Here is an 11,531-nt window from a genome sequence, read left to right on the forward strand (position 1 = left end):
CACACACACACACACTCTTTCAGTGATTCAAAGGAAGGAAACCTAACTTCTGTCAGCCCACACATTGCCCTAACCCCTGACTTGGCTCAGTGTAAACAATGACATGGACACTGCAGCTTACTGTAACAAGTCACTGATCTCTGGTGTGAACAGCTCAGAAACCAAGTAAAACAAGCATGTGACAGATATGTCCACTGGCATTCACAGCAGTTGCATTAGCACCATGGGACACAGAATTTTCTCGGGGATAGATTTAAATTATCTCATTTAAAAAAAGCTACTTTTGTAAATATAAACCCCTCTCTTAAAAGCTAACCTCTACGATCTCTTCTTCCCAGGAGTTGGAGTTCTTGCGGGTGGCCAAGAAGGAGAAGCTGCGGGAGGCGACCGAGGCAAAGCGAAATCTGAGGAAGGAGATTGAGCGCCTGCGAGCCGAAAGCGAGAAGAAGATGAAGGAAGCGAACGAGTCACGGATCCGTCTGAAGCGAGAGCTGGAGCAGGCCCGACAGCTGAGGGTCTGCGACAAAGGCTGCGAGGCCGGACGTCTTCGCGCAAAATACTCTGCACAGGTCAGTCACAGCGTGTGTTGATGTAGCTTGTGAAAGGTTAGAGCTAGATTTCGGGATGCTGACAGGCTTAAATCTTGGGTAAAACGTCTTAGGAACGAGTAGACCGACATTAACAATCCAATGCAAATGAAGTCTAGATGATTCACCAACACCCTCAGAGTAATTGTAGTGTTTCAGAGTTTCACTGTCTCAGATACTCTGAAGGTCAGCAGAGGAGAAGGCGAGAAAAAAAGCCCACGTTTCCTCTTCCCCAGTCAAAAATAAATGGGTGTAGCCTCAAGTGCACAGACGTATGATAAGTCCCCTTCTGAAAGGAAACAGGAAGAGACGTCGACTTCCCTCAGGCACCATGGGAAATGCAGATTAGACAAAACAAGAGGGAGGTTATGCTCTCCAGCTGCGTCTCCCTGCAGAGACTGCAGTCATCTTTGAAAGGCTGTCATTAAGATGGTTTAGACGTTTATGTTGCTGCAGCCAAGGCTAAGGACAGGAAAAAGCTCTCAGCATTATCTTAGTGCTCTGAAAGGTCATTTTGCTTAAAAGGCCATCAGTTTGATTCAAGAGTCTGTGTGTTCAAGATAAAATCTAGAAACTTTTTCACCACTAACTTTCTGAAAGAAGTTACACTGACATACGTAAAATCTAATAAAATTTGGCCAGCCCAAGCTTTCCTTTGTATGGGCTAAAGCACTTGTTTATATTCTGATCACACAAGCATGGAACATAGCAATAGAATCTATTTCTACATTTACCAACCAAAGGCAGAACATTTGAGCATTTATTTGCCAAATTCAGAATTTTTTGTCAGTTTTAGTCAACATTTCTTTACTGACGAAAACTAGACAATAAATTAAAAAAAAGACAAAATCCATTGACATTTCAAATACTATAATAAAACTAATAAAAATGAGGTGAAAATGCTGGAGATCCAATCAGAACTCATCTCTTTGTGTGGGAGGGAGGTTAGATGAAAGCTAACTTTGTGTTTTCACTAAACCGGAAATACAATACAGGCTCAGATAAACCACGCTGTCCTGTACTGATGAGCGAAGTGTATAACCCAGAGTGGCTAATCTTAGATCGTAAATTAGTTGTATTAATCATTATAGATGTTTCCTCCAGGAGTACGGAAATTCTAGAGAAATGTTTAGATAATGCATTGCACTTTAACTCAACCAGTAAACCCATGTTTAATCGATTGCATTAGTGTAGATTTAATCGAAACAATTCAGATGACTAAAGTGAAATGGCATTTTAGTCCAAGGATTAAACCTAAATCAACATTTGTAGTCAGATCTGTCCTGCTGTAAGATTTCAGCTGTTTCTTTGGTTTTCCAGATCGAGGACCTCCAGATGAAGCTGCAGCACGCCGAGGCCGACCGCGAGCAGCTCCGAGCCGACCTGCTGCAGGAGCGGGAGGCCAGGGAGCACCTGGAGAGGGTGGTGAAGGAACTACAGCAGCAACTCTGGCCAAAATCCAACAGTGACAAGGAGGGGACGCTCAAGGACATGCCAGCTGACAACTAACCCAGCAGCCAACCTCACCACCCAACCATTCCCCCACCCCCGCCCCCCCATCGCCATCATCCCCCAACATCTTCTGTCCAACCCAGACCATAAACACACCCAGGAGTCCTGGGCCGGCCACATTGCACCGCCGTCCATCATGCTCGCCCTCCAGAACACAAAAATGACAGACTCACCCTCCGACCAGAGACAGAGAGAAGGAATGTGTCCTCATCCGTGCCCATGAAAAGTTAAGTGAGTGCTTTCCTTGGAGAATGACTGGAAACAGCAAAGTACAATGATGCAACAAGGAAACGTGTGTTTCTGAATCAAGCACTGACTTGCACCTTCCAAACTCACAGAACTGAAAACTGGACCACAAAACCGAAAGAAAAACACATGTATAGCACAAAATGTGTGTGCCTGTATTGACAAGAAGACAGGGTGAGACGTTTGGACGGATGTCTGAGACAATAAATGCTGAAAGATGATCATGTTATGTAAGAGTTCTGTAGCTGTTGAGAGGTGTTATAGCGGTGTGGCCTGGAGGTCAGGGCTCACATTTAACCCCGGATAAAGTCTCCACCGCCGTCCCTCTCCACGACGAAGATGGAGGATTTTGAACACATTATAAGCTATTTAAGAGACTACATAGCGATATGTAAGAAAAAAAGACAGTTTTGTTATTCCTCTGTGCTATTGGAGAAAATATAATAGATACAAATGAATTAGAAGATGAACAAAACAAGCAAATGAACTTTCCACAGTGCCACCGTGGTTTTGTCGGTTTTTCAGGAAGCCATCGCAGTCCGCTGAGGGGGAAAAGCATCGAGATTGAACTTCAAGCACCCTCTCTTGTCCTCCAATTGTTGTTTTATAAAATCATTTATTTCTAAAGTCGGGTGGACTTCGGGTTGATGTTTTTCCCCAGATCGGGGATTGGAAATAAAAACATGCCGTTTTGAAGTCAGCTTTTTAGCGAGCACCTGTTTTGGATGATCAATAACGATATACACAACAGTCGACATCTCGGCCTGTCTCACACACACACAAACACACACAAACACACACATACACACACACACACTGGTTGCTGATATGTTATTTTAAGCATTTGGGTCAAAACCCTGAAGTCTTTGTCTTCTAAAGATAAAATACTCTAGATGGAAGTGTGGCCGGTGACAGAAGCCGGCATGTTTTTATGGCATCAGAACCATCATGTGTAGAATCATAGTGGGCTGGATGGGGCACCTTTGGCAAGAACCACAAAATGTTCATTTTAATTAAATTAAGGTATGTAAATATAAATATATGTTGTTTTTTTTTTAATTTTACAATAATGAATCGCACTTTGTCATAACAAAATACTGTTATAATGCATTGTACTCCCACTATTGTCTTCAAGCTTACTTTGAAAACATCATCTTATACATGACTGCTACCATATAAATCCAGTAAGCATTTTGTTGATTATATGCATCTCGAATAAATACTGTTGTTCTGTTTTCTTAAGGCAAAGTATTGTAAATAAACGGTAAGAAAAAAAGGCTCCACCTGATGCTTGCTGATGCAGTCTGGGATTGTTGGAACGTTTTGGGCGGCTCCCATTTTCTTTTTTTTTTTGTAATATAATTGACACAGATGTCGCTCGAGCACCCGGTTACAACTCAGTTTGACGCAGCTCGGCGAGGTGAATGGTTGCAGGAGCCTGAACAAACAGTCACATGTTCGAAGAATAAAATCCGATTTTATTCCAAAGGCAGAGGCCACGAGTCTGCCGTCACGTAGTGGGTACAATGCAATCAGAATGTACATTGTGTTAATGCTATTTTTCCTTTGGTTGTTGATGTTGTTTTAAACGTGGAGATATTTTATTGCTTGTCTGTTATGTTCACTTTTTTCAATAGAAAACTCATATTTTCTTTATGCATGAAATTTGAGATACATGAAGTTTGCCATACATATAGTCAGTTATTGGGCATTGATACTGTACATGTAAGGGTTTTATTGTGTTATGCAATATAAAGCAATTTGTCTTATTCAGAACAGGAGAAAGTAATCAAAAAGCAACACACCGTGTATTGTTCTTAAGAAAAAAAAAAGCTTCACACTCGCAAAAAAACAAAACAAAACACAACAAAAAAAGTTGTTTTCTTAAACGCAATGCTGGAAAACCTCAAGTGCCTGGACGTGGGCGAAAGGTTTCCAGAGTAGGGAAAACTGATGATGAAGCTGTTGGGGCTGGGCCTCTCATCAACTTCCTGTTTGCAGGTTTCAAATTAAAAGCCCCTCCCTTGCTCAGCAGCTGTGATACAATAAAATAAAAAATCAGTATTCCTAAAACCAACCAGTTTACAAACTTTTGTCCTTTTTCAATGCAGAGAACAATTGAACAAACGCTAGATGCTTAAGGCTTTTTTCCTGAATGAGTGCTCTTTTTCTTCATTTGAAATCAATGATATGCATGTTCAAACAATTTTTATAGAAGACCTTGAAAAGCCACTTGCTTCGGTGAATTGTTACTTTGGGTTGTACATAAAGACTTAACTGTTTATTCCCAGTTTGTTGACCTGTCCTGAGGCAGACACGTCGAGGATAATAAAGAGGGCATTATGTTAAAAGCCCTTTTCTTATCTAACATTACTGATGTTGCTCAGAGAACAACACTGCGACTTTGGCAGACCTAAAATTGGTACATTTTGTAGTTGTTTTTACACTCAAAAGAGTTGATAGCCTATGTGTAGTTTACTTTACTCATGGTTTTCTACAAAAAAAGGGAGACCATAACGACATTGGCTCTTCACTCTCCCACGCAAAAAGAAAAAAGCAGTTTAACAAAGTCTTGTTTTCTAAAGGAGAATCATTTTGCTAAATAATGGACAGTAAAGCAGCAATAACAGTCCATATTAATAGACAAATACTAGCCAGTGTGAAGATTTGAATAAGAATTTACAAATGTAAATATGTTTTTCATTTACGATATTGTATAATATATGTACATGGTGTTTCCTTTTTCAAAAAGAAATCTTTTCTTACAATAGCTGTCTTGTTTTTTTTTGTTTTTTTTTGGAATTTGTGTTTTAACTGAGATGTTTCAAAAACAGTTAATGCAGTGCGTAAGAGAATATTCCCTACATAAACATGTTAATCCATTATTTTCATTTTTTTTTTACTGTAGAGTCTTTATATTGAATGACTTTTTTCACCAGTTCATATATATTTTTAACAGTATGTTCAGTATCAGATAGCAGAAACACACGCGCACACACACACACACACGTACGTGACTACGCCACCTTGCAGATTGTTTCCCCCTCATCCTCATGTATCTTTTTAGCCCTGTGCTGCTGCTAATACTATATAAACCTTACAATTCTAGAAATATTTTTATGTAAGAGGTAAATGTAAGCTTTCCCATTTATTAATGCCACATATACAGTATGAAAAAAAAGCTTGGCATATTCATCTATCTCCTTTGTTTCCCCTCATCTTTTCACGCCTTTTTCCTCATCCCTCCTCCAACAGCACCCCTCCCCTTCTCTCACGACACGGACTATATTGTAAAGTAAAGGACTTTATGAGATTATGTTTGAAAATAGCTATGCTTATATACTACAGTGACTGAATGTACAGTGTATAGATGCATTACCAGAAATAAAGTTGTTTGTCCATATTGAATGACCCAGTTTCCTGTTTTTGCTGCTGGTTTGGCAAACAATACTAAACCTTAATTATCTAGCAAAGATTGCAGAGCGAGTGCTTTTTTCTTCTAATTCATCTCGCTGAGGAAAATTAGTTCAGCACTCTTTATCTACGGAAATATTTGTCGGCCAAGAAGGAGATGCTGTCCTGCTGTCAGGGTTTTTTTTAAGTCACACACACACACACACACACACATAATCTCAAGACTGGTTCTCAACCGCCACAAGTGGTCACAAAAAAATCTGTAAAAATATTGAAATTCACTTAAATTCAATTCTATTTTATTTGTATAGCTCCAGAATCAGAAATAGTTTTTGATCCATGGGGGGAAATTGGTTGCTTTACAGTTGCTCAAGTTGATAAACAAGACTTAGAAATATAAATTATAAGAAAAATGCTTAATTATGTGCATCATATCCATTTTTCTGATATTTTATATTATATTCAATGCATAACAGTAACAACAGAGAACAACAGATAAACTGTACAATGAACTCAAACAGTGAACACAATAACTGCAGGAAGTTTGTGTAAAACCAGTGCTTTGGATGAATTTTGAGCAGAGATCTGTTTTCCTGATATTTGTATCTGCAATATGTCATTTTTTAGAATTGTTAACAAGCATACATACTTTGTTTGCTCTGTGAATAAAGCTTGTGTTCAGCTCTTCAAAGTTTACATCCCAAATAAAAACATAAACTTTAAAAATAATAATTTAATTTAGTTCTTCATGGAACTAATTGAAATGCAGTTTTCTCATGCCTCATACGGGCAGCAGTAGCTTAGTCTGTAGGTAACTGGAGGGTCGCTGGTTCAAGTCCAGCACAGACAATATGGAGTGTGAACTGGCAGCTGGAAAGCTTGGGGATTGATAAAGTATATCTTCTTTTTTTTTAAATCAAGAAGGCCTTGCCACCCGTGTGAAGCTTGGGCGACCCCTAGTGGTCGGTTGGGAAGCACTGGTTTAATAGATGACCAAGAATACTGATACGGAGTAATGGCGGCTAACGACGGCTAACAGCGGCTAACGAAGGCTAATTACCTACTGTCCGTGGCCTGACTTGGAAGTTTTTGTCCTGTTTCATTTTGTTTTAGTGTTAATTGTTTAGCCTGCTGAACTTTGCTTTAGCATGTTGCTAAGTGGCTACTGCATCAGGCTGCATTTTGGACTAACGTTAATGTTGTAATGTTGAGGGTCAGTGGAGAGAAGCCTCATTGAAAGCCAACTAATTAACGACAGGAGCAGGTTGGATGCCGGTAACTGCTTTGTTTTTCATGCTGCTTTTTCTGTTTCTGTTTCTGCTTTTTCAGGAACAAATCCCCCAAAAAGCCTTTAGTTTTTGAGATACCAAGTCATTATTTTAAGACTACCAGAACAGTGTAATGTATAGGGTTGTGTAAATGTGTGCAGAGAGGGACATAAACACTATATTTAGACATAATCTATATGCTTTTATGCAAACAGGCAATAGACAGTTCTTTATCATTCTATTTCTATATGTTTATGTTTGAATAAGGTATGATATGGTGATACTATGAGCCAACCAGCTGCTTGAAGAGGAGGGAGAATTTTAGTCGTCCAAGATTTTTGTTATAAGATTTTTGTTGCCCTAAATAAGTTTGTGCCAGCATGCAGTATCAGTGTGTAGGCTACTCTGTGACTATACATTAGCAGCAGATCAGCAGACTGCAGCGCACACTGCTGTGCAGTTATTTGTTTGTGCGTCATTCATTTCCACCTGTATTGATTTCATTTTACAGGCAATTCTGTTGAATATCTTTCGGTGCTTTCATAGCATAGAATAGAAAAGAAGTGGAAGCAGAAGAAGAAAGAGTAATTAGAGGCTCGTACAATATCTATTCCACTAAAAACCAGTACACTAAAATATGTTTCTGAAACAATTTTAGTAGAGAAATAGTCAACGCAGTAACAGAATGTTGATTGATCTGATCAGCACTGCCTAGTTTGACAGTTTGATCTGAGTTCAATGTGCTGAGCTGGATGGACTCACTGAGAATGATCTGTCAATCACAAGGTAGCCTTGAATCTCTGTCCATCATTCTTATCCTTTTTTCCCTTAAGGAAAACCATACTTATATTGATTTTATTGATATTATAAACTGTACAGTGAACTCAAATACTGAACACAATGACTACAGGAAGTGTGAGTAAAATGAATTATTTGGATACATTCTGAGCAGATTATTAAACATTGTATCAGAGATGAGTTTTCCTGATATTTTAAGGTCTGTATGATGTATGTTGTATTATTTTATCTCATGCTTGGCCATTGTCTATCAGGTCTTTGGTTGTTTTAACATTTCTAAAGCAGGATGTTTATCAGAGAGTGAAGGCTCTGTGGAGTTTACATCTTTAAAAAAGAATCATTTTTATTTTGAATTAGGGTTTCCTGACACTGACTAACATAAATCAATACATGCAGATACAATTAAAAAGCAAATAAAGTTAATATGTGTATGTGCAGTGAGCCAAGAGCTCAGGATTCCTCATTACAACTAACTGTCATTTTGTTATGATCAGGGGAGATTTTGAACATACTGCTGTGAGACTAGGTGGTTCACAGTATTTACGGGTGGAAAAGACAAAGGAATCAAATCTCAAAACAAGTTGGTTTCAGCCTGCAGACTTGTATCCCAATTACAGCATTCTCACAATAAAAACAACAAATTAAAGAAGCTGAGACAAAACAAGAAATAAAACTCTATTAAATGGGCAACGTCAGAATATAAAGAGGACAAAGAATGAAATACATGCAGCCCCTTTCAGCTAAAACAAAGTGGAGTTATTTCAGTGCGATGCAGAGGCCACTCTTAAGCGTACCAAAACAACACTAAACATTCTTCAGTTTCACCCTCTCATCCGGTTTATGTACACAGATATGGGTTCAGAGCAGCCGCTGGAGAAACCTCCGTAATTACTATGAAAACCTTAAAAAGGAAAAGATGAGCTGCAAACACTTAACTAGAAAGGAATGTACACTAGGTCTCAAGTTAACGCCTACACAGCCTGACAGCATTTGATGTAAACATTCATTAGCGTGTACACACATGCGGCCACAACACGCGGCTGTGTGTGTGTGCGCAGGGTACGTTAGCTGTAGGCCCGTCGGTATCCTGGGAGAGGAGAAGCAGCCGATGGAGGAGAGAAGCCGGTTTCTGGTTTAGTTGACGGCATACCTGCAGATAAATTAAAGACTTCAAAGCTTCAAATGCTACCTGAAATGTAATTCCATACCTAAATAAAGCTGGCACAGACTGCCATTATGAACGTGTAAACTATAAACTGAAAAGAAAGAGGATGTTAGAAACAAACTGTGAGATAACAGCAGTGACTAAACCCACGTAAACATTTGCTCCATTGAGAAGCTGCTATTGTCTGTTCTACTCCAGTCTTAAGCTACCCCAAAACAAGTATTACTTAGACCAGTTCCCAGCTCATCAATTACTGCAGCTTGGTCTGTGGCCCTTCACAAAATGGCACTGTAGGTGCCCTACAGGACATTCAGGGCTCCAGCGTTAAGAGTTTATGGATGCAAACACTAGATTTTGTATAAAGAGCCAGAGAGTCCACATCTGGTGGAAGTTGAGTGGATGGAAGGCTCAATCAAAAACACAGTAGACCTCTGTTTGTGTTCCATTTGAAACCGAAAGTTGATTTCTTTATAGTTACTGTACATAGTTAACTTACTAAAGTTACATAATCAGGGGTTCCCAAACTTTTTCATTTCAAGGACCCCTAAAACAGATGCACAATAGACCAGTGGTTCCCAATGGGGGTCGGGTCCCGAGGTCTTCTTGATTTTAAGATATTAAGTAAAAACATACACAGTAGGCCTATATCTCAGCATCTGATTCACTTCTGTGAAGAAAAGTAGATGTAAAGTAAATTGTCTAATAGAACAGTTGTTCCCAACCCTTTTCCTCAAAGGACCCCTTTTCTATCATTTAGTAAACCCCTGGCTAAGTGACATATTTAATGGATATTTCATATTACATTCAAACCTGTACAGTGAACCCAAACAGTGAACTCAGTAACATTTGTGTAGAATTAGTGATTTGGATGAATTTTGAGCAGATTATTTCCTGTTTAGGAAACTTTTTCTGTATTATGTTATATATTTGTTATTATCTTTAACATACTTAAATACTTAATAGACTTCTGTTTTTTTTATTTTTTATTACAGCTTTTCTTGTCCCTGACCCTCAGCCATTGTTCTATTAGACAATAACCTAACAATTTACATTTACTTTTCTTCACAGAAGTGAATCAAATGCTTAGATATAGGCTTACTGTGTATAAGTTCTCTAGCACACCTTAAAATCAAGAAGGCCTCGTGGCTTTGGAGTCCCGACCCCCAGGTTGGGAACTACTGTAATAGAAGAATGGTGTCAGTCAGACACAAATGTCTTGCAGTTACTGAGTTCACTGTTTGGGTTCACTGTATGTAATGTAATATGAAATATCCATAAAATGTGTCACTTAATCAGGGTTCGTCAGTTTACTCAATGTTAGAAAAGGGGTCCTTTGAGGAAAAATTGACTTTACATCTAGTTTTCTTTACAGAATTGAAGCAAATGCTGAGATATAGGTCTACTGTCTATGTTTTTAAATTGTTGAAGGCGAGTCTCCCCTAGTGGGGGTCCCAACCCTCATTCAGAAACCACTGGTCTAATGTGCATGTTGGGTCCCTTGAGAAAAAGGTTGGGATCCACTGGATCCATCCAGAGATATTAAAGGGATTGCTACCATGGTATTTAAACATTATGGCAAAATCTGTCACTACTATACGAGTGTATGAAAGTATGAAGATAGAAAATCATTAGGATATGCACAATAACAGTAACAAGAAGTGTGCTCTAATACAATAACACACTCTAATACAATAGGCTTGTAAATGCCTGTTCTGCTCAGCCTGTCTTTCTGAGACAGTGTTAATGAGGGCCTGATTCAACTGCATGGAAGACATTGAGGCTATTTGTTGTGTTACTGCTATTCAGGATAACATTATCGCTTCAAAACATGCTGGCCTGAAAGACACGCCTATCTGAAAATGCCCATCCCATCATTCATAAAAGAAATCCTCAAAATGTACTAAATGAATTAAACATGGCTTAGTAATTGACAGTACATCATGAAACAGCGGGAGACACTGAGGCACAGTAAGACTGAGAGAGTTGCGAGAGACTCCAGAGACTAATGCGCTAACTGCGAGGCGTTCTTCCTCATGTGACTGCTGTAATTGGGTCAGTCAATAGCCCTGTGTGGTGCTGCTTCTGGTTCAGAGAGCTGAGAGCTGCCTGACAGCCCGGCCCACACTGCACTGACGATGTGGGCCACAGCAGCAGCCGGAGAGCTGCCTCCAACCGGCCCAGTGTCTGCTCACTCGCTGTACCTGAGTTATGAGAGTTATGAGAGGAAAATTATTTCTATTATAATACAGCTACCCTTATTCATACCCATTTTAAAGGACATATGCATTTGTTCTGTATGTGCATCAGAGATCAGTATGAATGTACGTTTAATGGTTGTAGAAGCGCCAATTGTGAATATTTAGTTGGCTGATCTTTGCCTGACTTATTTTTGGACATGCCACTAGTGGGGCTCTCACATCAAAAAGTAACAACAGATGAAATTTGATGACATCTTGATCGAGCGTGGAATGATGGTAGTTGTTGTCTTCACCACCATTGATGTCATTGCAGTCAGCTTCAGTCAGGATTCCTTCAGTGTTC

At 39.3% G+C, this 11,531-nt stretch overlaps 1 protein-coding gene across 1 annotated transcript in view; it reads left to right on the top strand.

Moving 5' to 3' along the window:
- skia (v-ski avian sarcoma viral oncogene homolog a) overlaps positions 1-5,748 on the top strand; it is a gene marked incomplete in the record, with an annotated part of 69,773 nt that extends 64,025 nt beyond the window's left edge. The window contains 2 exon segments of the mRNA XM_035656199.1: positions 339-569; positions 1,908-5,748. Coding sequence (XP_035512092.1) covers positions 339-569; positions 1,908-2,096 — 420 coding nt within the window.
- Between the last annotated feature and the right edge of the window lie 5,783 nt (positions 5,749-11,531).

The sequence above is a fragment of the Morone saxatilis genome, unplaced genomic scaffold (genome assembly GCF_004916995.1).
Source record: "Morone saxatilis isolate NCDOM2014 unplaced genomic scaffold, NCSU_SB_2.0 Contig15, whole genome shotgun sequence".
In the NCBI taxonomy this organism is placed as follows: Eukaryota; Metazoa; Chordata; class Actinopteri; family Moronidae; genus Morone; species Morone saxatilis.